General features: G+C 41.7%; 1 protein-coding gene across 1 annotated transcript in view; it reads right to left on the bottom strand.

The window, feature by feature from the left end:
- Window positions 1–6,422: 6,422 nt before the first annotated feature.
- Window positions 6,423–26,469, bottom strand: part of SLC22A2 (solute carrier family 22 member 2) — a 29,374-nt gene continuing 9,327 nt past the window's right edge. The window contains exons 4-11 of the mRNA XM_004770842.3: window positions 25,521–25,689; window positions 20,718–20,832; window positions 19,094–19,200; window positions 17,509–17,723; window positions 16,549–16,657; window positions 15,621–15,733; window positions 13,117–13,216; window positions 6,423–8,397 (exon numbers count right to left, since the gene is read on the bottom strand). Of these exons, the coding sequence (XP_004770899.1) occupies window positions 8,331–8,397; window positions 13,117–13,216; window positions 15,621–15,733; window positions 16,549–16,657; window positions 17,509–17,723; window positions 19,094–19,200; window positions 20,718–20,832; window positions 25,521–25,689 (995 nt within the window). The 3' untranslated portion in view covers window positions 6,423–8,330. The remainder of the gene's footprint in view (window positions 8,398–13,116; window positions 13,217–15,620; window positions 15,734–16,548; window positions 16,658–17,508; window positions 17,724–19,093; window positions 19,201–20,717; window positions 20,833–25,520; window positions 25,690–26,469) is intronic.

Below are 26,469 nucleotides of genomic sequence, written 5' to 3'. Positions count from 1 at the left end.
AAGTAGAGTTGTTGCCACAAAGAGGTCTTTGCCCAGTCACTTTTGATTCCAGAATTTAAAGGGGTCACTCAGGCTCACAGTTTCAGCGTTCTTGTTATAGATGCTAAGATTTACCAAAGAAAAGAGAAGTGTTTTATTCTTGGCATTTGCTCAGGGTAGCTCTTGGACACATTGTCTTACTCATTGAGACTTGTGTGAGAAAAATAAAGGTAATTCTATGTTTTACTTAAAATATTAGCACTTGGGCTCAGGAGAAGCTGGAAACTGGCCTCTCTACTTAGCTGGCTCACAGGATTTTGCCTCCATGATGGTGGTTAATTTTGTGGGTCAGATTGACCGGGCCTTGGGATCCCCAAATTAAACATTATTTCTGAGTGTGTCTGCAAGGGTCTTTCTGGGTGACATTAGCATGTGAATCAGTGAACTCCATAGACTGTCCCCTCCTCAGCATGGGTGAACATCACCCAATCTGTCAAAGGCCTGAAGAGAACAAAATGTGGAGGAAGAGAGCATTCCTCCTTTCCTTCATGCCATCCTCTCTTCCTGCCTGCAGGAGCTCAGACATGTTGCCCGGGGAAGGGCACCATCAGTTCCTCTGGTTCTCAGACCTGCAGGCTTGGACTGAATGAATGGCACTGGCTTTTCTGGGCCTCTTGTTGGCAAATAGATCGTGAGACTTCTCAGACTCTGTAATGATGTGAGCCCATATTTCCTTTTATGTATAGATACAAACATACAAAATTGTACTGGTTTATCCTACATGCATACATCCTATTGGTTCTGTTCCTCTGCAGTACCCTGACTGATACATTTCTCTCTGTAAAACCACCTGACGAACCCTCAGCTCTGGCTAGGGGGCAACATTCTGGAATATTCACCCATCTGCATCTACCAGCTGAGTTATAGGCTGATCAAGAGCCAGTTACATTTGTTCCTACCTCTGTTTTTTCTCACTGAACTTGCTATAATAAATGCCTAATTTGATGACATTATGTAACCTGATAAAACAGGAGTGTAAAAAATGAATTATATTTTTATTGTAATTTGATTAAAGTAAGTCAATGTTTTCCTGATATTCAATAAAAATGAGTCACTAAAAATGTCTAAATGTGAGCGAGTCAAATGTAAAAGAAAAAGTATAGTAAAAACCCTGGACTTTGCATTTTAGACCTAACATTTAACATCATTGGAGCCAGTTGTTGGGTACTGAGATATCAGTTCTTAGAAGACAAAGATTTTGAAGAGGTATGGGAGGAAGGAATACATTTTATAAAATGTTACAAGAAACCCACAAGTGACCTTTGAACAGTAGGAGTGTTAGTGTGCTAAAAATCTGTAATGGACATTAAGGGAGTTACCAGACAGAGAGAAAAAGAAAAACACATGAGCTTGCCCAGCAAGGATTGCAAGAGATTTGGTCCTTATCAGATGGTTGTTGCAGTTTACATTCCTTGTTGGAATGTATGTTGAACCATACTCAGCAGGTGTACGTTGAACACCTCTGTTCATGGTCAAGGCAGGATCAGAGGCCATGCATACCGACAACTGATCTATTTTCCTCTGTCTTTTTCCATGACTAGATCTACTGCCTTGTCTTGATTTATAAACAAAGCCTGGAAAACCTACAAAGAGAAGTGTTTTGTGGTTTATCTAGGAATAATACAAAAAATATTGCTGTTATTTTTGGTGAAGAAAATCAATTTTGTATAGTTTATTTCAACTTAAATAAAATGTGAACTTTGTTTAAAGTTCAAAAAAAAAAAATCCTGGACTTTGGATTCAGATTGTTTCAAAGTGTTCTGAGTGCTGGCTCTGCTTTAAAGAAGGCAGAATGCCAAATTATAAACAATGTGTTATAAGTGTGGTTTATGCAAGAAGAGCATGGGGAACTCCCATCAGGAGACCTACTTTTATTTATATATTAATTTATTTTAAAAAATTTATTTATTTATTTGACAGAGAGAGAGAGATCACAAGAAGGCAGAGAGGCACGCAGAGAGAGAGAGAGAGAGAGGAGGAAGCAGGCTCCCTGCCGAGCAGAGAGCCCAATGCGGGACTCGATCCCAGGACCCTGAGATCATGACCTGAGCTGAAGGCAGACGCTTAACCCACTGAGCCACCCAGGTGCCCCAGGAGACCTACTTTTAAAGAAACACCATTCATTAAAGAAATATAAATATATTCTTTTTGTTTTAGGCTAAATTAAATAAAATTTCTTTTTACTAAGTGGGCATTAGGTAATGGAGATTCTACTAAGCGTATCTTGAATAATATGGAGAGAGGGGTCTGCCAGCCCTCCACTTGCAAGTCACCTCTCAGAGTCTGCATGGCCAACCCCTTTTTTTTCTTGTGTGGGGGCCTTTTGGCATCACCATGCCCTGAGCACATCCAGAGGTCCCTGGTCCTAGAGGTGGCAGCCCAGCTCATCTCAGTGCTGTCGGGAGAAATCGACACAGAAGGCCATGCCCCCAGAGGGCTGAGCACAGCCCACACACAAAGGTTCTCCATAAATGTGAGCAGTTTTTCCTTCCAAATCACTACCTTTCTATCTCCTTGCCTGCTTGCCTGCTTACAGAAAATGACGTTTAATTCCAGGCACACAGAAAGAGAAACTCAGAGTCTAGAATATTAAGAGTATCGCCTTCTCTGTGCTCTTATTATTTTTTTATTCCAATACTCCTTCTGGCTTCTAGAGGTGGAGTTCTACCCAGAGGTCACCAAATTTTCTCCATGAGGGGCTGGGTAGTCAATATTTTAAGATTTGTGGGCCAGAGAATATGAAGCTATTCACTCTGTTGCTCTGATTATGAAACAGCTGTAGACAGTCTAGAATGAATGGACTGGGCTGTATATCAATAAAACTTTACTGAGAGAACAAGCAGCAGTCTGGATTTGGCCTATGGACTGTAGTTTGCTGAACCTAGTATCTATAACAAGCATTCTGAACTGAATGAGAGATCAGGAAAATCTGGGAGACTGTATGCAGATTTTGGGTATGTATTTTTCTGTACAGAGGAATCATAACTTTCTTCAGATTTCAAAAGCATTTTAATCAAGAACTTTAAGAAACATTGCTCTAAAGAAATGGTCTCTTATAAGCCCCCATGGCATTTAATTTTTAAAAAATACTGTAATTTTCATGATCTGTTTTTGAAACTTTATTTTGAAATAGCTCTAGAGTCACAAAAAGTTGTACAGATCGTAGAGAAGTCCTGTGTCCTTTTCACCTAGTTCTCCCAGTGGTTACATCTTACATAGTTACAGTATACTATTGAGACCAAGAAATTAATGTTGGTACAATATGTGAGTATAGCTCTCTGACATTTTATAACATGTGTAGACTTACGTAACCACTGTTGTAATCATTTTCCATCTCTGTAGATATTTTTCCTTTCATGAATGACCTTGTGAGATTGGCTTTTATCACTCTACATAATACCCCTGAGATCCACTCAAGTTGTGTATCATTAATTTGTTCCTTTTTCTTACTGAATCGTATTCCTCAGTATGAATATACCACGGTTTGTTTAACCATTCACTCATTGAGGAATGTTTTGGTTATTTCCAGATTTTGGCTATTATACGTAAAGCTGCCATGAAAAATTGTGTATAAGATTTTGTATAGACATACATGCCTACCTCTAGGATAAATGGCCGGGTGTGCAATTGCTGGATCAAAGGGTAATTGCATATTTAACTTTTTAAGAAAGTGTCAAAGTGTTTTCCAGAGTTAATAATTTATTTTTAAAAATGGCATGAACATATGTCATGAACATGCATAAGAAAACATAAAAATGTAAGAATTTATATCTAACAGAAATAAGCCTTTCCTTGGGATGCCTGGGTGGCTCAGTTTGTTAAGCATCTGCCTTAGGCTCAGGTCATGATCCCAGGGTTCTGGTATCAAGTCTCACATTGGACTCCTTGCTCAGCATGGAGCCTGCTTCTCCCTCTGCCTGCCACTTTCCCTGCTTTATGCTGTGTATCTGACAAATAAATAAATTCTTAAAAAAAAAAATCTCTCCTTATGCACTGTGCAGTCTGGGACTTCCTCTTCCTAGTTCATTATTTCTGTATTATTATTCCAAATGTTCTTCATTGTGGGGGGTCTTTCCATAGAGTAGATATAAATTGTTTTCAGTCCTTTTTAAATGATGAGTAGATATACCATAGTTTATTTGAGCATTCCTCATATTTAAAAACTGGTTATTTCCAATTTTGGCTGTCATCAGGAAATGACGGAACAACTTTCTCTGAGATGCTTCTGTGTGCACACTTGTGTTTCTCAAAGGCATACATTTCTGATATTATGGATGCTACCAAAGTGCCTTCTTAAAGACGGTATCAATCATGTATAAGTGTCTTCACACCCACATCCACCCTCAATATGGACTTTATTAATTTATATTAATTTTATTGATTCATCTGAGTGCAGAATATTTTGTTGTTATTTGTATTTCCCTGGTTAACAACAAGGTTCCACATTTTTTCTTGATAACTTAATTAACCTTTTTATGTTACATCTGTAAATAACTATTTGTACTCTTAAACAATTATTTTTTCTCTTACTGTCTTTTTCTTATTGATTTTAGTAGCTCTTTATTTCTGTTGGATATTAACCTTTTGGAAATTTTTTATATATATAGTAATTATTTCTTCAAATCTGTCACTCGACTATTGAATTTGCTTTTGGGATGTGTGTGTGTGTGTGTGTGTGTGTGTGTGTTCATGTGATATGTGTGAGTTACACAGCCAGCATCATTTAGTTTAGTTTTGTTTTGCATAGTCACATAGGTCAGTCTTTTACTTTACGTCTCTTAGATCTTATTCTTGCCCAAGAAGTCCTTCTTATTTCAAATTATGGAAATATTCCTTTATATATTTTCTAATGTTTCTGGCCTGAAAACTACTGGAACTAATGCCAGGTGTTTCACCTGGTACATTAAACCTGGAATCTTAGATTAGAGCACCCATCTTGACAAACTGGACCTGATTCAACATTATTTCATCCTCCTGGGCTTGGTATCACTACAATTCATTCTTAAATTTTTCCCCAGATTTCTGCCGATGTTACAAAATCTTGAAATTCTTTTTGTGTGTAAGGTATCTCTTCCCCAGACTTCTTATTTCTCCTCTTGAGACATGCTGGAATCTACTCTAGGCATATTTGGGCACAATATGGTGGGTGGGCTAAAGGTGTCTTGTCATCCCCTCAAGGTCACTGTATAAGATGAGGTCATTAAAACTCTTCAAACAAGGGAAAGTGGTTTTGTTTTACAGAAAGGAAGAGAAGCACTGCTTCTTTTGGCCAAGGAGGTTCAGGGGACTTGGGGGCTCAAGATTTTGATTCATTTGTGTCCACTTACAGCTTCCATTTCATTGCTCAGGAGTCCACTCCTTCCCATCCATTCTGCAATTCACATTTCAGAGGCATGTCTAGGCTCTGAATTTAATCTGAGATATAATTCTTAACACATAAGTTTAAATTTTGAGACTGCTTTTCAGTGGTATCAGCCTTGCCTCTACAAAACTCAAGGTCTCGAAAGGCCGTCATAAGGACCTCCCAATTTCTCTGGCAATGCCTCAACTTGACACTTGAAAGACTAAAGTTTTTATGTTCTGTTTTAAAATTTCTCCATTGGAGTCAGAAGCAATTGGCTCTATCCCAGAAATTCTGTGGCAACAGACTCCAGTGTGGTGATGAAATCCAGCAGACCCTTGGCCTCCCAAAGTCTTGCTTTAAATAGGTTCTTCATTTCGGGTAGTCACAGCTTAAATTTAAGTAACTGTTTTGTGACTGAATGTCGTAGATAGATACTGTCAGTATCTCACTTTTCCCTGGCGATTACGGCACCAATGTGTTCAATCCCAATCACATCATTTAACAAACTACAGATTTTCTTATTTGGATATCTATTTCCTTGGTGTGGTCCCAAAAAGAACATTAATTTGTGCTGAATCAACAAAACAGAAACCACTGTAGGTATTTCAGAGAGAGACAATTTGATACAGGAACTCACTTACAAAATTGTTCAGCAAAAGAGAGAAAGCTATGCTAGAGAGAGAAGAAGGTGTATACATAAGACCGGGAAACAGCAATTGTTCCTGGCTGAAGCCTGAGACCCTGTTCTTTTTTTGTTTTTTGTTTTTTTTAAATCTTTTTTAAAAAAATTTATTTATTTTCAGAAAAACAGTATTCATTATTTTTTCACCACACCCAGTGCTCCATGCAATCTGTGCCCTCTATAATATCCACCACCTGGTACCCCAACCTCCCACACCCCCGCCACTTCAAACCCCTCAGGCTGTTTTTCAGAGTCCATAGTCTCTCATGATTCACCTCCCCTTCCAATTTACCCCAACTCCCTTCTCCTCTCTAACACCCCTTGTCCTCCATGCTATTTGTTATGCTCCACAAATAAGTGAGACCATATGATAATTGACTCTCTCTGCTTGACTTATTTCACTCAGCATAATCTCTTCCAGTCCCGTCCATATTCTTGCCTTGAAGTCAATGAGGCAATGATGTTCCTGCTGCTACTGCTGTCAAAACTGCCCCACTACCATCGAGCTGTGACCAGGAACCCACATTCCTTTGGTTCAGGTGGCCAGCAGCTGTTACTGCAGCTGCCCAAGACACCTTCATGATATGGAAGAAAGACCTCTCTTGCTCCTATCTTCCTATCTGGCCAATGCTACCCATTGGTAGAGCCTTATAAGAAGCCAGGTGGCAAAGGGCCAGGAATGTGTAGTTGTAACACCTAGTGTTACAGAAGAGAATTTAGGACAAGTATGTGCTCTTTCTCAAGACAATACTGGGAGATGTGATTCCTCAAAATGAGGGAGAAGACCAAGAATGAGGAAGACTTCTGACCTATGACACAGGGAATCCCACCCAAGAAAGAGGCACCGGGATTGCTCAGGAAGGTGGGGAATGGAGAGCCCAGGACAACAGCTGGGCAGTAGACCTTAATGTCAGCCAGGCTACACTGGACCAGAAGGGCTGCAGGCTCCAAGTGTGTTTAGAAAGTGGGAGGGCTCCCTGGAAGAAAGAGATGTGTTTGAATGCACTGAGAGATCTATTGTTTTATCAGAGAATTGGGGGGAAAGTGATGGTGCATATATAGAAAACAAGCAATAAAAACCAAGGCCCAAGAGAAATAAAATGCTGTGAAAGAGTAGAGGTGATCATTATATATGATGTGGCTCAGCTGTTAAAAATAGTGACACAGCCATAACAATGTGAATGTCAACTTTTGATTGAATAAAAACGTGATAACACAGAGTTTGAAGAGAAGAGAGAAGTTGTGTGTTGGGATGAGGAGAAAGCTGAAGAAAGCTAAGCTTTTATATTTTATATAAAAAGATCAATAGGTAATGTAATATTTAAACCTAAGAAGGCAAACACTGTCAATTTAAAGCTAGTTATTCAGCTATATAAAGATAAATGACAAGGGGGAAAAAATACAGCTAAAATAGTTGAAAATTATTCCAGAGGCATTGATAGAAGAAGAATGGAGTAAGGAACTTCCGTTTTTAATTATAGGCTTTGAAATATTTAGCTTCTAAAAGCTTTTATTTACTATATTATCTTGGTAAAATATTAATATAATTTTTTAAACCACAAATTTAGAGCAATTTTTATCGGAGTGAAACATTACTGTGTTGGTTTAATAAGCCAACTTCAATGCTGCTCTTTGTCAAAGTCTTCTCAAGATATTTTGTAAAAAGCACACATTTGTACTGATTCCATCTAAATAGAGGAGATTTAGTGATTACTCAGGTTGCATTTCTGATTCTTTCACTTTAGGTTCCTTTAAAGTATAACCCAGATAATAATGAATGTATTTTAAAAATTTTCACACATGACACTGAAAGGCCAATTTAAAGTTCCTGATGTTCCAGACAACTTGATATTGTTTAACTGTATTATAGGTTTAAGAAAACAAGGTCTTTATGTTTCCACTTAATTGTTTTTCAGATCTTTTCTATTTTGTTTTCCTGGCCCACAATACCCCTATGTGTTTTGGTTTGATACCATTGTGGAGAAAGGAATAAAATAAAGAAATACAAAGATGAAAACAATTCCTAGCACCCCAATAGCACTGTCCTGGGAATGCTGGGAGTGAGCTGGTAGGGTTTGGTAGGATCTGGTCCTATGGGAAGATTTTAATACAGTAGGACAACAAACTCTATTTGACTATAGACCTAAGTTAGTAGGGTTCAAAGGGGAGTGAGGTTGAGTTCCATTGGCTCTGTGGTGCTTGGAGAAACAGCTGTTCTGGACTTGTATCATCATAGCAAGGCCATGGCAAGAGTGGTCTCTCTTCTTAGTTTAAAGGAATGTCTAGTTTCTTGACTTGGAGATAAATCATCTTTTCTTTATTATTTCTTGGTCTGCAGTAATAAAAAAAAAAACATGGAGAGGGGATAAAGAAATTGTGAGGAGGCTAAAAACCAAAATAAAGAGGTAAGAAATAAATGGAACAACAAATGGATGTAAACTTTGTCTAGGCACAGTATTGCAGTGTTCTGAGAGGTGATTCCTAAAAAGAAAATAGACAGAGCTTGGTGAGTAATTTATGTGATGGAACAGTTCCAAAAATGATCTTCTGGAAATAGGACTGGCCTATGTTCCTTACTTAAAGTGGTCACTTTTCTATGTAATAAAGGAGGCAGATAATGACTACATTTAATCTTATATCAGTTAAAAATGATGATTGCAAAATCTAGACACTGTTGTCATCAGTCTTTGCAAATACAATTTTAGAAATTATTCTTACCATTGCTTATTTACTTTCCAACAGTTGGGCAAGTGAAAAATCAAATTGCAAATTTTCTCAATCATCTTATCTTTATGAATACCAGGAAGTTGCAGATACTCATTATAGAAATGCTGCTTTCTTCATCCTGCTGTTCCCTGTCATGCCCTTTGGACATGCTCTGCCTGATAATAGTTTTAAAATCTGGAGTGGGTCTGCTCCCATGTTCCCCAGCTCCTCACAAAATTTTCCCCACCTGGTGGTGCTTAGTCCTGTCTCAGCTTCTGGGCCAGTCTGAGACAGGGAGTATAGCAGCAGCCCACCCAAATCCCCAGGCTATGCTGGGGTTCTCTCAGGCTCCAGATTTAGGGGCCCAAGGAAGTTGGTGCTGCTCCCAGGGTCTCTATGTCAACAACAGTAACAACAAAAGCAGCAGGAGCAACAGCAGAAACAATAATTACAACAGGAAGACCAGCAACAACAGAAATAATGCCAGAAACAGGAGCAGCAGCAGTAACAATAGTAACAACAGTGACAATAGCAGCAGCAATAGTAACAATGGCAACAACAGCAGCAACAATAGTAACCATAACAATAGGAAAAACAAGAGTAACAATAGTACTAATAACCACAGCAACAACAGGAGCAGCAGCAGCAACAACAATAGTAACCGTAGCAACAACCATAGCAGCAACAATAGTAACAAGAACAATAAAAACAGGAATGATGGCATCAATAATAGTAATAACAAAGCAACAATAGCAGCAATAATAGTAACAACAGGAAAAACAGCAATGATAGTAACAACAGCAACAACCGGAATAATAGGAACAACAACAGCAGGAACAACACCAGGAGCAATAATAATAGTAACAACAGTCAACAGAGCAACAACAGCAGCAATAATAGTAACAACAGGAACAACAGCAACAACAGGAGCAACAGTAATGATAGTAACAACAATAACAACGACAGGAATAATGGCAGCAGTAATAGTAATAATAGGAACCATGGCAGAAATAATAGTAACCATAGCAACACCAGCAGCAACAACACCAGCAGCAGCAGCAACAATAGCAACAGCAGCAGCAACAACAGCAACAGCAGCAGCAGCAACAGTAACAACAACAGCAGCAACAGCAGCCATAATAACAATAGCAACAACAGCAGTCATAGTAACAACAGCAACAAAAGCAACAACAGCAGGATCAGCAGTCATAGTAACAGTAACAACAGCAGCAGTCATAACAACAATAGCAGCAACAACAGCAACAATAGCAGCAGCAATAGAAACAATGGCAGCAACAACCATAGTAACCACAGCAACAACAGGAATAGCAGCAGTAAGTACAGCAGCAGCAACAGTAACAATAACAACAGCAGCAACAATAGCAACAACCGTATTAGCAACAATAGTAATAAGAACAACGACAATAGGAACAGTGGCATCAATAATAGTAATAACAGGAACAACAGCAATGACAGCAGCAACAAAAGGAACAACAGCAGCAGTAGTAGCGGCAATAGTAACAACAGCAACAGCAACAATAGCAGCAGCAACAGCAACAACAATAGCAGCAACAGCAGCAGTCATAACAACAGCGGCACGAATCTTCATAAAAGTATCTGTAGATCACAGAGAAGATCTACACATAAAAGTATCTGTAGATCACACCAAGAGAAGGCATATAAACCAACAGCAGGAATAATCTTGGTGACATCTCCCAAACCAGATGAACCAGCCTGATGGGAAACCTCTTACAAGTAGACATGTCTGTGTCTCTCACAGAGCCATGCTTCCCTATCTCAAAACCATTCAGAATATGTTTTAAAATTTGATTTCCACTCAGTCATCTAGGGACAAAGTCACCTGTTTCACAAAGCAGCTATGGAAACTTCCATGAATAATAGGATGGCTATTGGACATTTCCAAAGAGCCAGGCACTTTCCATGCATGTATCTCATTACAAAAATCCAATGAGTAGAAACTGTTGTCCCCATTTACAGATGAAGAAATCAAGGCTTGGAAGAGTTAAGGCCACATGATGGGAAATGTCAGGACCTGGCCTAACAGGCTCCTCCTCACAACACATTACTGCCTTCCCAGCTTGGAGCTGCTGCACAAGCCTGGAGAGTCCACGATTAGAGATGCTGTGGAAGGAGCTCAGCATTTAGTCCACAGCTCTATGGGAAGCACCTGGTCTGTGCCGAATCCTAGGGATACAACAGTAAATGCGGTATAGTCTGTGTCCAAAGGGAGGCTCATGTGCATGGGAAGGTTCACTGAGATAGAGATTTGGGGGGCTGGGGGACAGTTGGTCTAGATCAAGGATCTCAAGCTCAAATGTCTGCATGCACCAGGCAGAAATAATAAATGTGCTAGGCACGAGATAGCAGGGAATGTAGCTCTGGGCCTCCTCCAACAGGCATGACCTTCCAAGCCTCCAGCCAACCCTCAGCTCCTGCAAACTACCAGTAAGAGGAAATGCCTGCTCTGGGTTACCAAATCCCTGGAATTTTTTTCTTTAATAGATCCTGGAAATCCAGCTTATGTGGAATTTCCCACTTTAAAAATACCATGTGTGTCAAGCAAAGCCCTTGAGGCCCTGCTGTCTTGTGGGTCACCAATGTGTGACCTCTGGCTGAGCTCAAAGGCCTTTTGTAATGTTGAGCTCCAAGTTCTAGGAAAAACCTTGGGCCACAGCTATTCTTTGCAGCGCCATCTGCATGGGTGCCGAGTGTGTTAAATGGGAACATTGTGTAGAATGGATAAAATTCAGTTCAGTTCATGGTCCCAGCAAGCCAGAACTGGAATACAATTAAAATGAGTAAAAACATCTAAGCATACCGCATAAAGAAATTGTGGGCAGTGTGTCCTATGTTTCTCTTCATTAGACTTTCTTAAGTTTAATTTTTGAATAGGTTCCCATGGTCCAAAATTTGGAAAGTAGGAAAAGGTATGCACCGGAAATCCCTCCCACCTGTGTTCTACAGCCATTGAACCCACAGACTGCCAACATTCTGGCTCTTGCATATTCTTCCAAAGACACAGGTAAAGATACAGGTAAATATATATATTTATCAAGTAGTTGCCATATGCCGCATGGAGGCCGATGTGGGGCTTGAACCCAGGACCCCAAGATCAAGATCTGAACCAAAATTGAGTCGGATGCTTAATGGACTGAGCCACCCAGGTGTTCCCCTTTTAGTAATGTATCTTAGGGGACTTTCCTTATCAGTGTGTATAAAGCTGCCTTCTTCTTTTAATGGTTGTATAGTATTTTACTAAATGACATACCATAATTTTTATAACTGGACTCCTAATCAATGTGCATTTAGGTTGTTTCCAATCTTTCGTTACATAAAAAAATTGTCTTTAATAGTAATCTTGTATATATGTCATTTTGTACATGTAAATTCCTGGAAGTGTGGAATTGCTCGGTAAAAAGGAACACACAGGGGCACCTGGGTGGCTCAGTCGGTTAAGTGTCTGCCTTTGGCTCAGGTCGTGATCCTGGGGTCCTGGGATCAAGCTTTGCGTCAGGCTCCCTGCTCAGTAGGGGGTCTGCTTCTCCCTCTTCCTCTGCAGCTCTCTCTGCTTGTGCTCTTTCTCTCTCTCTCTCTCTCAAATAAATAAATAAAAATCTTAAAATAATAAATACACATTTTTTATACTTTTGTCAATTTGCCATCATAGAGATTTCAGCTGTGTATTTCCGCAGGCAATGTAGGACACTGCTTCCTCACATTCTTCCCCAAAACAATGTTACCAAGTGGTTTGGTCTTCAATAATCTAAGTTGTGAGGAGTGGTGTTCATTCGTATTTCTCTTGTTATGTAGGAAGCGAGCATATTTTCATATCTTTAAGAGCTGCTTTTATTTTCCTTTCACTGAATTATATGTTCAAACCCTTAACTCATTTTTTCTTTTGTGTGGTTCTCATATGGATTTGTTAGAGCTCTTTCTATATTAAGAAAATTAGTCCCTTATAGAGGAGTAAATATATTCTCCACATTTGTTATTATTATTATTATTAGTAGTAGTATTTTAGCTTCTGTTAGTTTTTCAATGCAGAATTCTTTGTTTTTATAAAAGCAAACTTATAGATCTTTTTAAAAATGAGTCCTGGATTTTTTTTTTCTGTACTTACAGAGAGACCTTCCTCACTATGAAAGCATGAATATTTTTCTATGATATGTTCATTATTTTACTGTTTCTTTGTCTCTTTTCCAGTCTTTGATCTCATGTGACTTGATCTCAATGGATGGTATGAGGTATAAATTCGACCTCAGATTTTTTTCCAACTGGCTACAGAGTTGGCCCAGATGTGTATGGAGGAATTTGAGCTCCCTACCTCTGCATGTTTTCAGCTTCGTCAATAGTCTCAGGCAAAGCCTTCCCTTTGGTCTCCGGGAGCAGCAACACCAGTCCCCCAGCAACCAAGCCAACCACCCCTGGAAGCCAAACAGACGCGAATCACATTAAGAACTAAAACATGCAGGCTTTATAATAGGAACTTCTTTTAAAAATTACTACTTCTTAAAAAGATTTTGCGTGTGTAATTTTCTATACTTACATATTTCTCTTTTATCTCTGACTATCCTATAAATATTTTGCTGATTCTAAACTCTGTTGGATTATAATTCCTTATAGGGAGATGGAATACTCAACATTTCGAGTCAGGGTTATTCTAGGCTAGAGAACATTGCCATAATATTAAGATGCATTGGAGTTAGAAAATAACTCAGAAAAAAAAATCAACTCTAAGGAAAGGAAGAACATAACGCTGCCAGTATAAAGCACTTAGTAATGAAAATTAGTCAGAAACTTGGAGCACGACGGGAACCCAGAAGTCGTGAATCACATATCACTATATCATGGCTTTTAAAAATCATAGCCAGGCCTATACTTTTAGTTCTTATTCGGGTGTTCAAGCAATTCCTTTTGTTCCTTTTTCCTTTGTCAGCAGCTGTAATGTTTTAACACATGCTGGGGAGTCATAGTAAACCTTCGAGTGTTTATGTGTCTTTAAATTCCCATTAACATTTTGGGATTTTAAAATTATGTTTTATGTTTTGTGGTAACAGAATGCAGGAAGTAGATGTGGAGCTTTCACTGGTTTTGGAGTTCCAAAAAAATGCACACTGGCCTCTGTTTTTACATCTTTACAGAATGACAGGAATCGGGGCCACGGAGAGAAGTTGCGGACTCTGGCGGCGCTCTGGGTGTCGGAGTTCTGAGCCCCCACTCACTGGTCTCAGAGCCCTGGGAAATTTGGCACCAGGCTCGTGACCATAAAGTGGGTTGATACTCCCACCTCACACGCTTGTACTGAGACTGAAATACACGCCTGCTTGTTACATGGCAGAACTTGTCACAGAGTTATGAATGAAGTAGCCACCTTCAGAGTTTCTCCAAACATGTAAAGATTTACTTGGTTGTAACTTGTGCAAATTTTACACGTATTTGCTGGCTTTGATTCTCTGCAGTGAGTGAATTAGGAAGAGAATATATAATAGATTCATTGAAGGATCATCTCTTTAGCTTTTTATATTTGCAAAGATAAGCCTCATTAACCAGGGTATTTAAAATTTTTTTTTATTTTAACTTTTTTAAATTTAAATTTTATTTTATTTTTTAATTTCTTTTCAGTGTCATGGTATTCATTGTTTTTGCACCACACCCAGTGCTCCATGCAATCTGTGCCCTCTCCAATACCCACCACCTGGTTCCCCAAACCTCCCACCCCCCGCCCCTTCAAAACCCTCAGATTGTTTTTCAGATTGCTTTCACATCTACAGCAGTGGAAAATTTCTCCCTCACACATCCCTTGAGAAGAGGAATGAGCAGAGGTACTTGTGTGTGACCAATGCGTGGCATTAGGAGAAAAGCCAGCTGGAAGTGCCCCCAGTGTGCAGAGCATCTTGTCTTCCCTCCCCACAAATTAAGTGAGGGTTGAGGAAAACTGTTCATGTCTGTTTAGACCCACTGAAAGAAGGCTGAGCTGGGTGTGTTGAGGCCTTCTGGCTAGCTCAAGGAGGCGAATGCTGTGTGCATGATTCCGGACACCCCTTGCACCCCTCTGTGTGGCCCGCGGGGAAGGTCTGTCCCATTGTCCACAGCTATGGGGAAAAGAATGGACATGAACCAATGGGAGTGTGCATGATTCCCAGACACCTTCCGCAGTCTATAGACGTCATGTTCAACATTGGCCTCTGCATGTTAATTGCTGAGAGTTAGGTTTGTCCCTGTCACCGTCCATGCTGCAGGTTGGGCAGTGAGGGGAGAGGGAGGGCTCCGCCCTGGTACATTCCTTCAGGGCTGGAGGAAAGGGCTGTGCCAATCCTCCTTAAATCTAATTGCCCAAGGGATTTGGGGAAGGGGCACCCAACACCAACACAGGTTTGCAGTGATGCCGATGCATTTCCTTAATTGTGGTCTTTCAAAACCCCCTGGGTTTTAACCACTTTTTGTTGAAGTAATGAAGTGAAAAGTTTTGTATTTTCCATGTTTGGCCATAAAGGAGGCAGAAAAAGTGAGCTCTGTGACAAAGAGACTCAAGCAGGGGTAGAAATCGGTGAGGAAAGAGTTAAGGGTGTTCTTCAGGCAAACAGCTTTCCACCTCTCTCCTTCTTGAACTTTGTATCACTGAGGCTGGGAGTCCTAGTGGTTCCCATACTTGAGTCTTAGTAGGCACCAAGAGTATCACCTATGCTATTACTAACACTGAGAGAAGTCCTAATTATTATAACTGAATGCCAGTTATAATACTGGCACTGATACCTATTTTGAGATGGAACAGTGGAGGTCCCTAGAAAAAGAGGTTTTCATTTAAAGATATGTCTGAGGATTTCTCACCAAAAACCACCAGCGGGAGCTCATGCCAGACATCAGTGAGCCGGTAGACCAGGAACGGTGTGATGATGCCACCGATGTCACACATGGAGGAACAGACAAGGACACCCAGATTCCTGAAATACAGGCAGCTGATTTAGTTTCCAGCTTCTACCATAGAGTACTTATTCCCGCCCCTCCCCCAAATAAATCCTCCTCAAATCGCTAAAGTGCCGTGCACTGAAAAAATGGTGTTCACCTTGTTTTCAACACACATAAATGGTGCATGATTCATAATTCCACTCATATTCTGTTGTACTACTTTTATATTAGCCTTTTTTGAAGATTTTTAATGGGGGGAGCATTTTTCACTTTTTATTTTGGTCATCTGTCTTCCCTGTACTGTTCTAGGGTCCTGTTCATACTGTTTTATTTCTTTTCTTTTCTTCCTTTTTTTTTTAAAAAAAATATTTATTTGAGAAAGAGTGAGTTGGAGAGACAGAATGAGCTGGAGAGAGTGAGGGCCCAAGGGAGAGGGAGAAGCAATCTCCCTGCTGATCAGGGAACCTGATGTGGGGCTCGATCCCAGGACCCTGGGATCATGACCTGAGGCAAAGGCAGACACTTAACCTACTGTGCCACCCAGGGACCCTTGTTTGTGCTGTTTCTGATCACTATTGCCTATGGCCATTTGGTAATACCTCTCTTGAAATCAGTATCTTCTTTTCTCACTACACAGTAACTGTATTTGACCCTACCCTGTGACTGTGAGATGTGGTCTGGCTACTGCCTTTAAATGTTCTTACCCTCTCTCGCCCTGCGGTTTGTTTTGGTTTTCAGGTTTTCTTGCCCTGTGTTTTCAAAAGGAAGGTGCCATCTGCTGGCACTTGTAGTTCTAGCCCATAAGCCAACACCCCACCCATCTTCTTCATGTTGAAGAAAATGTGCTCACCTGATGAACGTGGGGTAAAGCTCTGCATTGACCAGGCAGACCATTTCGAAGGCCATTGTAATCCCCATTCTACCCAAACACGCAACTGTAACTCTTAGCCAATGGAGATCTGAAGGGCAAAAATGCACCAATCACACACATCGTACACAATCCCTGGTCTGCAAACAGTGCTCCGGATGGGAGAGTCCACATTCCAGAATGGGATGAGAATGCAATATTCTTCTCTAAAATCAAGACTTTTGAGCAAAATTTCCCATCTCTGATAGTTGGAACCTTGGACAAGATTCTAACACTCCCTTTAGACCTCAGTCATTAATGACAACTGGATTATACCAGTTTACAAAGCACCAACTCTAATTTATACAGGCCATCCCCCCCAAAACAGCAAAATATGGGCATATTTTAAATAAATGCTCATAACTACAGTGCTCAAAGAAAGCTCCATGTTGCCAATAGGATTCTGTTGTATAGGTTTTTGCTTCTCCTAATTGAGAAGGCATTTGAAAAGGGAAGAAAGGAACTGAATAATTGTGCATTGGTTACATTTCCTTAAACTTTCTTATTTGTTCTGCAGGATGGTGCAGGGAGTTCAAGGGGGGTTACCTAAATAGTATCTGGAAAATGCGGGTATAAGACTTTAAGCCTGGGCCTGCTCTACCCCAAAGCCTATGCTCTCTGCTCTGAGCCAGATCAATGGCCTACGGCATATGTCCTCTTAGTCTCTTGTTATAGCACATTAGAGAACAATCGTGATTATATCACAGCAAGCAAATGTTAGGTATAATTGTTCTTAAAGATAGGGTGACCATATGAGTTTGCTCAGGAAGGTCCCAGATACTGTGTTCATTCTTTCCAAATTGACTTGGAGGATGAATTACATCATCTTACTATCAGAAGGTTGTGACACCCCCTCTTCTTGGGGTCTTGGAAGACAAGACGCCATCGTGGCTTGACACTTACCATCAGGGATGAAAACTGAGGCGAGACAGGCTGCCCCGGCCACCATATTTGATGCAGCCCATGGATACCGACGACCTATACGATCAATGGTGAGGATGATGATGAGGGCGGCTGGGAATTCCACCAAGGCAGAGAAGAAGAAGTCCAAGTAGATATTGCTCCCCGCAAGGCCCATGTGCATGATGAGGCCTTGGTAGAGAACAGAGCTCGTGAACCTGAGCAAAGAGGAGAAGCTCAGGTCAAGCCAAGCTCCAGAAGCAAGTCATCAAAAAGGAGAGGCTTCTGGAAAAAGAAGAGTTGATCATGGATCACCTTTCTGTGTCATCTTCTTATTGCTCTTCCCTTCATTCTACTGCTTTTACATGATCTGGCCCACCACAGTGGCTGACTGGGTCCCCAGAACAGGGCCAGGAGAAGCAATCAGAATAGCACTCCCTGGCCAAATTGAAAAGTAGGAAGACATGTCTTTCTGAAGTGACTTAGTTGGTAAAACTGTCTCAGGTTATTAGTGGTTGTTAATTATTTCTTTCTTGGTGGTCTTCTAATGGAACTGGGATCAAAGGGATGAGAGACCCAAATGGGTACCGAATCCCCAAATGGGTACAACGTCCCTTCTTGCTGATTTCTTCTCTAACACAATACATAGCATTTTGATGGTGGTTTTTGGTTGTGTTTTGTTGACTGGAAGTGTTCCTTATCTATAATGACAAATAAGAGGATGCTGGGCAAGAGTCACAACTATCCAGAAAAGGAAAGAAGGGTACAAAGCCAAATTTCCTGGCTGTATTTTAAAGGCAGTATTGATAAGGTTGCTAAGTGACTTCCTGTGGAGCCTTGCTTCTGTCTGTGATTCCAAATCTTCTTGTGGCCAGCATGAATCCTGGGACACACTAAAAAGAAAGCGAGCTGCACTGAGGAAGGCTTGGTGCTGAGTGAACGGCTCACAGCTCTAGGAACAGCCTGCAGATAGCAGAAATGATCCGGCATCACCACTGGACTGTAGAGCTCGTGGATTATTCCTTGTGGTTTTTTCTCCTTCGTAAGTTTACTTCTTTCTCCAATAGACAAGAAAGGGAAAAGAACCTTTTCTTGCTAGCCCTGTGCAGTAAGGAGAGATCTATACTCATTATAGGTGTAGAACCAGTAGTTCTCAGGTTGGGCTCTATATCAGACTCACCTGGAGAATGTCAAAATATTGGTGCCTAGACCCTTTTCTTGACCAATCCAATCAGTATTTTCTGGGGCTGGGGTGGGGGTTCTGGCGTTGGTATTTTATAATCTCGCAGGAGATTCTAAAGCAATGCCAAGGTTGAGAACATACTTATCTATGCTTTGAGACTGTAAGCTGATTTCAAACGCCTATCTCAAAAAGTGGTCTCAGAAAAAGGGGCTATAAACGAGATCCCTTGCTGTCCACTATCCATACTTGTACTGGATCTAGGCTGTGTGACAGGGCTTTCTTTGCTCCTCCCCTAATGTGGATGATAGGGATTTAAAATCAAAAAAAAGAAAGAAAGAAAGAAAGAAAGAAAGAAAGAAAGAAAGAAAGAAAGAAAGGGATTTTAAAGTAAAAATTTTTCCTTACCAGTTGTACATCAAGATCAAAGTATGTTTCCTTATCTGAGGGGTTCTGACCAAGTCAAGAAATGAAGGATTCAGCTTCTTGTCAACTTCTTCATCAGGTCTGAGGCTCTAGGATAAAAAGAGCAGGAACAGCTTTGTGTGGTGAAAGACGGTATCCGTGGGTAAGACAGGGAATCACGACAGTACCTGCCTGACACCTGCTGAGGGTTTCTAATGAGCCTTTTACACTACTAGCTCATTTAACCTTGGCTATCCTGGAAGTTCATTTCCATCTTTTTTTTTTTTTTTTTTTTTATCCCCTTCCAGAGAAGGGGAAGCTAGGCTAGGGGGAGTTAGGACACTCATGCACATATGTCCAGCAGCACTGGTCAAGCACAAGGGGGCAGAAGGAAGCCCGGCTCAGGGGTCCTGAGGGCTGATGGCACTGGGCATGCTCTTTGTTGGACCAGGAGGCTCTGCTCCGGGACCTTGGCATTCAAAACGTCTCCGTATCACCTAGAGCTTGTTAGAATGAAAGACCCGGGGCACCTGTCCAGACAGGCTGAACCACTCTGCATTTCTGCAAGGTCCCCAGGGGCATCCTGTGCACAGATATTAATTAAAGTTTGAGAAGCTCTGTGCTGTAAGAAAACAGTAGGTGGTGGAGTTGAGATTCAATCTCCAGGGTTCGGGAAGCAAACCTTTGCGAAAACCACTCCTTCCTACAGCAACATGGGTGTGGTGGTGGTGGGAGGGGGGGGGGACTCTGCAAGTCTGAGGAGCGAGGCAAGAACGTTCAGCAGACTCACGACGCTCATGTGAGTGAACTCTGCACGTTGGCCAGACAGTGATTCACGCGTGCTTTAGTCCCTGACCGATTTCTGAAAGGATCTACAACTTAAGAATCAAGGCTATGCTGGTCATCCAGGGTAAAGAGGATCTGCCCAACCACCCAGAAACTGAAGAGGAAGTTTCAAAAAAGGGGGGCTTTGAGTCCCCAAATGCTCACTCTGAAGTCATGAAAATCATAAATGCTTACAGGTAACCTAGCTTAGCTCCTGGCACAGAGACGATTACTCTTACTTTGATGGGGTTTTCTAATCAGCTTGATTTTCACTTTCCCAGCCCCAGTTGGATCAAAAGGCTTCAGCTAAAGACGATGAGGTCTTCCAAAGGCAAAACCACGAAACGTGGAGAAAATGGACGGACACCCCCGGGATATGTTTTATTTCAGAAGGCAGGAGACTGCTCAGAACATTCTGGGGCAAGTTTCTATCAAAAATATTTAAAATTCCAAGAAATTATTTCTGTCTGAAGACTCTTCCCTCCTGGAAAGAGCCCCCTCCCTGAGCATATCAATGAATACCCAGGGGAGGAAAGACACGGGGTACCTGGGTACCAGTGACCCCACAGCCTTGGGCTGCACACAATAGAAGCTTCGCATTTGCCTTTAAGTGATTTTTACTTTCCTTTTAGTTTTATGTTTTTGATTGATTTAGAATTTTTGACCAGGAACCATGAAGCCTAGTACAACAGAACTACCCTATTGCCTGTGGTGAGCCCCTTCTGTAACTCCCCACTGAGAATGGCTTTCTCAGACCCTCCTGTCACTGTTCCTTGATATGAGAGTTCAGCTGCTTGCTCACCTGAAGGGAGGCAGGCAGAGGTTTTCCATTTTTCTTTGCGATGTACTTCATGACCCTCATGGCTTTAGCACTTTTGTTCTGGGCGATCAGCCACCTTGGAGACTCCGGGATGCACCTAAGGTTTAGCACAAGTGTTATCAGTGCTGTTCAGTGTGGGATGTAGGGGTCTTCCTGAGCCTCTGTCCCTGTGAGAGATCTTACACAGTGAGGTTCGGTTGGGTCTACAAAGGAGATAAAATTGTGCAGGAGCTGCCCAGCAAAGGAGAGCAACAAAATGAGAAAGCAGCCTACTGGATGAGAGAAAATACTTATAAATCATAGTAAGGAGTGAATATTCAAAATATACCAAGAACTCATACAACTCAATAGCAAAAAAAAAAAAAAAAAAAAAAAAAAAAAAAATCTGATTTAAAAATGGGCAGAGGAGGGACACCTGGGTGGCTCAGTGGGTTAGGCTGCTGCCTTCAGCTCAGGTCGTGATCCCAGGGTCCCAGGATAGAGTCCCGCATCGGGCTCCTTGCTCAGCAAAGAGCCTGCTTTTCTCTCCCCCTCTGCCTGCGTCTCTGACTACTTGTATGTTCTCTCTCTCTTTCTGACAAATAAACAAATAAATAAAATCTTTAAAAAAATGGGCAGAGGATCCTAATACACATTTCTCCAGAGAAGACGTTCAGATGGCCAACAGATGCGTGAGAAGACATGCAGCATCACTCATCACCAGGGAAATACAAATTGAAACCACAAGGAGATGTTACTTCACATCTCTTAGAACGGCTAGAATAAAAAAGACGAGAAATAACAAAAGCTGACAAAGGTGTGAAGAAAGGGAAATGCTTACACACCACTGGTGGGAATGCAAACTGGGGCAGCCACTGGGGGAAACAGTGTGGAGGATCCTCAAAAGATTAAAAATAGAGTTACCATGTGACCCAGCCGTTCCACTTCTGGGTATTTATTAGAAGGACATGGAACTACTTAATTCAAAAAGGTATACACACCCCTGTGTTTCTTGCAGCATTATTTATAAGAGCCAAGTCATGGAAACAACCTAAGGGTAAACAACCTAAGGGAAACAACTACACACACACACACACACACACACACACACACACACACACACACACATATATATATATATATATATATATATATAATGGAATATTATTCAGCCATATAAAACAATGATGTCTTACCATCTGTGACAACATGGGTGGGCCTATAGGGTATTTTGCTAAGTGTGTAAGTCAGAGAAAGACAAATACTGTAAGATCTCACTTATACACTGAACCTAAAGCAAACAAAGCTCATAGATACAGGGAACAAATTAGTGGTTGTTAGGGGACAAAATGGGTGAAGGGGTCAAAAGGCACAAACTTCCAGTTACAAAATAAATAAGTCCTAAGGATATAATGTATAGCATGGCGACTATAGTTAATAACACAATATTGCAGGGGGTGCTTGGGTGCCTCAGTCAGTTGGGCATCTGCTTTTAACTCAAGTCACGATCCCAGAGTCCTGGATTAAGCCCCACATCAGGCTCCCTACTCAGCGGGGTGGGGTTGTAGTATGTGGGTTTTTCCGTCTTCACCTGCTGACTTCTACTCAGCCTTATACAGGAACCTTGCAGGTCCCCTCTTCAGAGAGTTCCCAGTTGGACTCTGCAAAGCAGAAGTCAACTGAATATCCACCCAGCCCTGTGCTAGAGGGAGGAGAAGTAGGTTGGCTTGGCTAGAGCTTGGCAAGTGCTGAGAGGTGACAGCTGGGGGGCAGGGGTGCAGGTGGAAGGATGCAGTTCCATTCTGGGGGAAAGCAAGCATTTGCTTTACATCTATTATTCTGAGAGCTGATTTCTCAAAGAAAGGGGGTAAGAGTTTGAGGCAAGCTGGTGGATCTGGCCAGACAGGGAATCCCTGTATCTCCTTGAGCAGGATGCTAGCTGCTTGGATCTGTGTTTGGAGAGCACTCTTGGAACAGCTGCTCTGAGAGATGGGGCTTAAGGGAACTCAGGATGGAAGTTTGTGGGAGTGCAATGGAGACAGGAATCAATACAACTGATTAAGACTTGACATTAGGAATGGAATTGTGGTGAGCTCAGCCACAATCAGTTCACAGCTCACAGAGTACATCCTTTCTGTTGAAACACCATAGCGTAAATTTCCTAGATCACATTTGGTGCACAGGTTCAGCCCAGTCACCCACACCTCAGGAAGCAGAGTCAGTTCAGCCCTTTGTTGCATGAGCTGAAGGGCCAAGGAGGTGAAAGACTTGGGAACCAGATCAGAGAAGACAGGAACCATAAATGGCCAATCCACAGGGGGAAAGTCTGGGCGGACTCTTAGAGGCATATCCAGATTGTTCAAGAACTTCCTGGGAGAATAGAAATGACTTTTTTTGAAGCTCTAAGTGAAGAATTTGTAGCTCTGGGTACAGTTTCTGGGAATGTAACTTCTGTCTCAAAAAGAAGTCTCTGGAACATGAGCTTTGGGTTCTACAGTAAAGTGGCTTGCTTGAAGATGAAGTAGGAGTTAGCCATAATAGTGCCCAAGTAGAGAGTGAATAATCATCTGCTGGGGGCATGGCTATGGGGCTCTGGCCCTGGACAGGAAACTGAGCCAGAGGGCCCCTAATGTTACCTTCCCTCTGACAGCTGACAGCCTACTGGGACAGACAGACAAGTCTCTCAATATCAAGTGAACAGTGGATTCCCAAAAAGCAGTAAGACATGAGGGTTACAGAGATGTGTGTGTAATGTCACTGGGCAAGGGACAGGAGCCCCACCTGGGCAGCCTGATTAAGGCCAGCCTTCGAGGAGTCCCTCCTCTGGTGACTGCCACATCCCCTCTGCCCCCGTATCTCCCCCCTTCTCATCATGGTAACCCCCCACACCCCTGCCTTCTTCTGTCCTGGCTCCTCAGCGAGGCTTTCAGGATTTGGCGTTTTTTTCATGATCTACCCCATTCCCTTCCTTTCCTGACTCTGCTCACTTTCTCTGAGTGATTGCCTCCATCCTGTATCTACAGCAAAGTCGGGAATTTTACTTGAATTCCTGATCTTTAAGTTCAACCGTGCCTGGCTACACGCACGTTCATATCCTTTCCATATCTCCAATCCGGCATATCCCAAGTTTGCCCCATCATCCCACCTTCCAAACCCACTCCTCCTCCTGTGTTCCTCATCTCTGAATGGTGCCCCCAGCACATACAGACACACAAGCCTCTGCTCCACCCTCAAGGCACCTCCTCTCTCTAAATCCTCACATTCAGTCTCCACCAAGCTCTGTCATTGCTACCTGATGAAATGTATTGACAGTGTCCTTCACTCGCATTAATTCAGGTCCTGTCCTCTTTTGCAAGGATTATGGCAATAGTCCCTTACCTAATCTCTTTATCCCCACTCTTCCCTGCAAACACCTGTTTTCTACTCTACATCGCCGGTGATCTTTTAATAATGTGGTTGCATCATGGAGGTTGCCGACTTGTAAGTAAATTAAATTTGATTCTGTTGAGTAAAAGTGGTAAGAAGGAAGGCTCCAGAGGTGGTCAGAACTTAGATAATGGGTGTGTCTTTTCTGTTGTGCTAAAGCATCAGGGAAACAAAACTGTTGAAAGACTTTGAGGGCAGGAGAGGAACATGGTGGATCTGGATTTTGGAAATGCAGTATGAAACATGGATTGGAGGATGGAAGAGCAAATGTCTAAGAGACCAGAAAGAGTCCATTGCAGGGTGGCTTCGGAGCCATAAATGAGGAAGAATGGATATGGGAGGGGGGTAAGTGTTGGTCTCAGAGTTTGACCAGCTTTTGGAGGAGACAGGCTTCCTGGGAAGGGTTGAAGTACTTAATTCTTGACAAGACGACTATGGAAGAACAGGTGGATACATCCAGAAAGTAGTTTGTTGAAAGGGAGAGGGATTAGCTTGATAACCCAGTATCCATCTTGCTTTATTTCAGGTAACCTCGCATTAGGGATTTCTGATAGTTTTTGCTGTTTCCATTGCTTCCAATGTCCCTCAGCAGGGGTGACAAATGTATTTCACATGCCTTGGTGACTCTGATTGGCATGGTCTGTCTGGGGTGCCATATTGGCCTGATGTGGGATTGGGACTGGGATTGATTGGCGATGTCTGCCTTGGGCAGGGATGTAGAGAAGAGGTGACACAGTGCCACACTCCATCTTCTCTTACACTAACGTCTCCCCTGGGACAGAATAAGAATACTAATACTGCCAATCTCTGTCAAGGGCATCACAGTCACTAGAAGTTAACTGAAACACCACAAAAGTTGGGGCACCTTGGTGGCTCAGTCGGTTAAGTGTCCGACTCTTGATTTCAGCTCAGGTCGTGACCTCAGGGTCATGAAATCCAGCCCTGCATTGGGCTCTGAGCCCAGCGAGAAGTCTGTTTGAGATTGTCTCTCTCCCTCCCATTCTGTCCCTTCCCTACCCCATGTGTACTCTCTCTCTCTCAAAAGTGAATAAGTAAATCTTTAAAAAAATAAAATACACACCACATAAATAATGTGAAAAGATTCAAATCTAAAACTCTTAAGCTCAAAGTAAAAGGACATTCAATTTCCAGAGAGGGAGATCCATTGGCGTTTGTGGTTTTGTTATTGTTTTTTTTTGTTTGTTTGTTTTTGATTTTTTTTTTTTTTTTATCCCTGAAACATGGACTTGGGCTTTTCATTGAAAGGAAAGAGTGAACAGCACCTTGGAATTTGGAAGGATGGTGTGCATTAAGGAGGCAGCCTTCTCAGTAAATGAAATAGTTCAAGTTATTTCCTTTTTTTGTTCCAAGTGCGCTTACCAGTAATAGAGCACAAAGCAGACGTTGGGCAGAGTAACCGTGAGCTGCAGCCACCTCCAGTGCGGAAGCACGTAAGCCACGCCAGCCAGCACCAGGAGCCCAACAGTGAAGGCCGCTTGGTAAACAATGCCCACTGTTCTCCGATAGCTCAGCCCGACAAATTCTGTAACTGCAGAGAGAGCCCAGATGGTCAATGCAAGTCGGTATGGCAATGAGTTGGCTGTCCAACCTTGGGGAGACTAGCATGACAACCTCAAAAAAGAGACCAAATTCTAGAATTTTTTAAAACAACTTTCCAAAAATTTAAACGTTCTTTGGGTTCTATTACTGCTGTCACGTCAATTAATATAAGATCTTGTAATTCCACATTGGGTAGGGTGAGAGGATTGCTGATGTGAGCAAAATGTTGGATTTAGAGAATAATTTCAAGGGCAAATGCAACTGATTTTGGATACATGCAAAAAATTTTTCTGAAGCAATCCAAAGTTGTTTTTATTTTTTTTTGAATTGTCTTTGCCTTTTTAAAAAAAGTAATCCAGTTGTTTTTATTTGCAAAATTTTGATCTAGAGTAAGAAGGCAATGGTAGTTTAAGACCTGAATAAAGGGATCCAACATTGACTTGAGACTGTAGGTGGTTTTAATGTAGGTGAACATCTCAATATAACTCATTTTCTTATATGAGTTAAATATTCTCTGGGCAATCGTGATCATGTGTGTAAATGGCTTGGAAACCTGGTGGGTTTCCATACTGATTGGTTAGCTGGTACTGGCTTGCAAGAACTGATTTTTAAATTTCCAGGAATTTTACAATTTTGTTATTAAGCCCATTTTTGTCTTAAAGTGGGTTATGGTGGGGGTATTTACAATTTAGAAATCAGACAACACCAAAAATCAGGGGTTTTATTTTCCAAAAACCAGTTATCAGCACCCCACTGCAGGTGGTAAAAT

Source organism: Mustela putorius, unplaced genomic scaffold (genome assembly GCF_011764305.1).
Source record: "Mustela putorius furo isolate JIRA1106 unplaced genomic scaffold, ASM1176430v1.1 tig00000450_pilon_pilon_pilon, whole genome shotgun sequence".
In the NCBI taxonomy this organism is placed as follows: domain Eukaryota; kingdom Metazoa; phylum Chordata; class Mammalia; order Carnivora; family Mustelidae; genus Mustela; species Mustela putorius.
The sequence above is the reverse complement of the archived record's forward strand: the minus strand, read 5'-3'. Positions and strand labels throughout refer to the sequence as shown.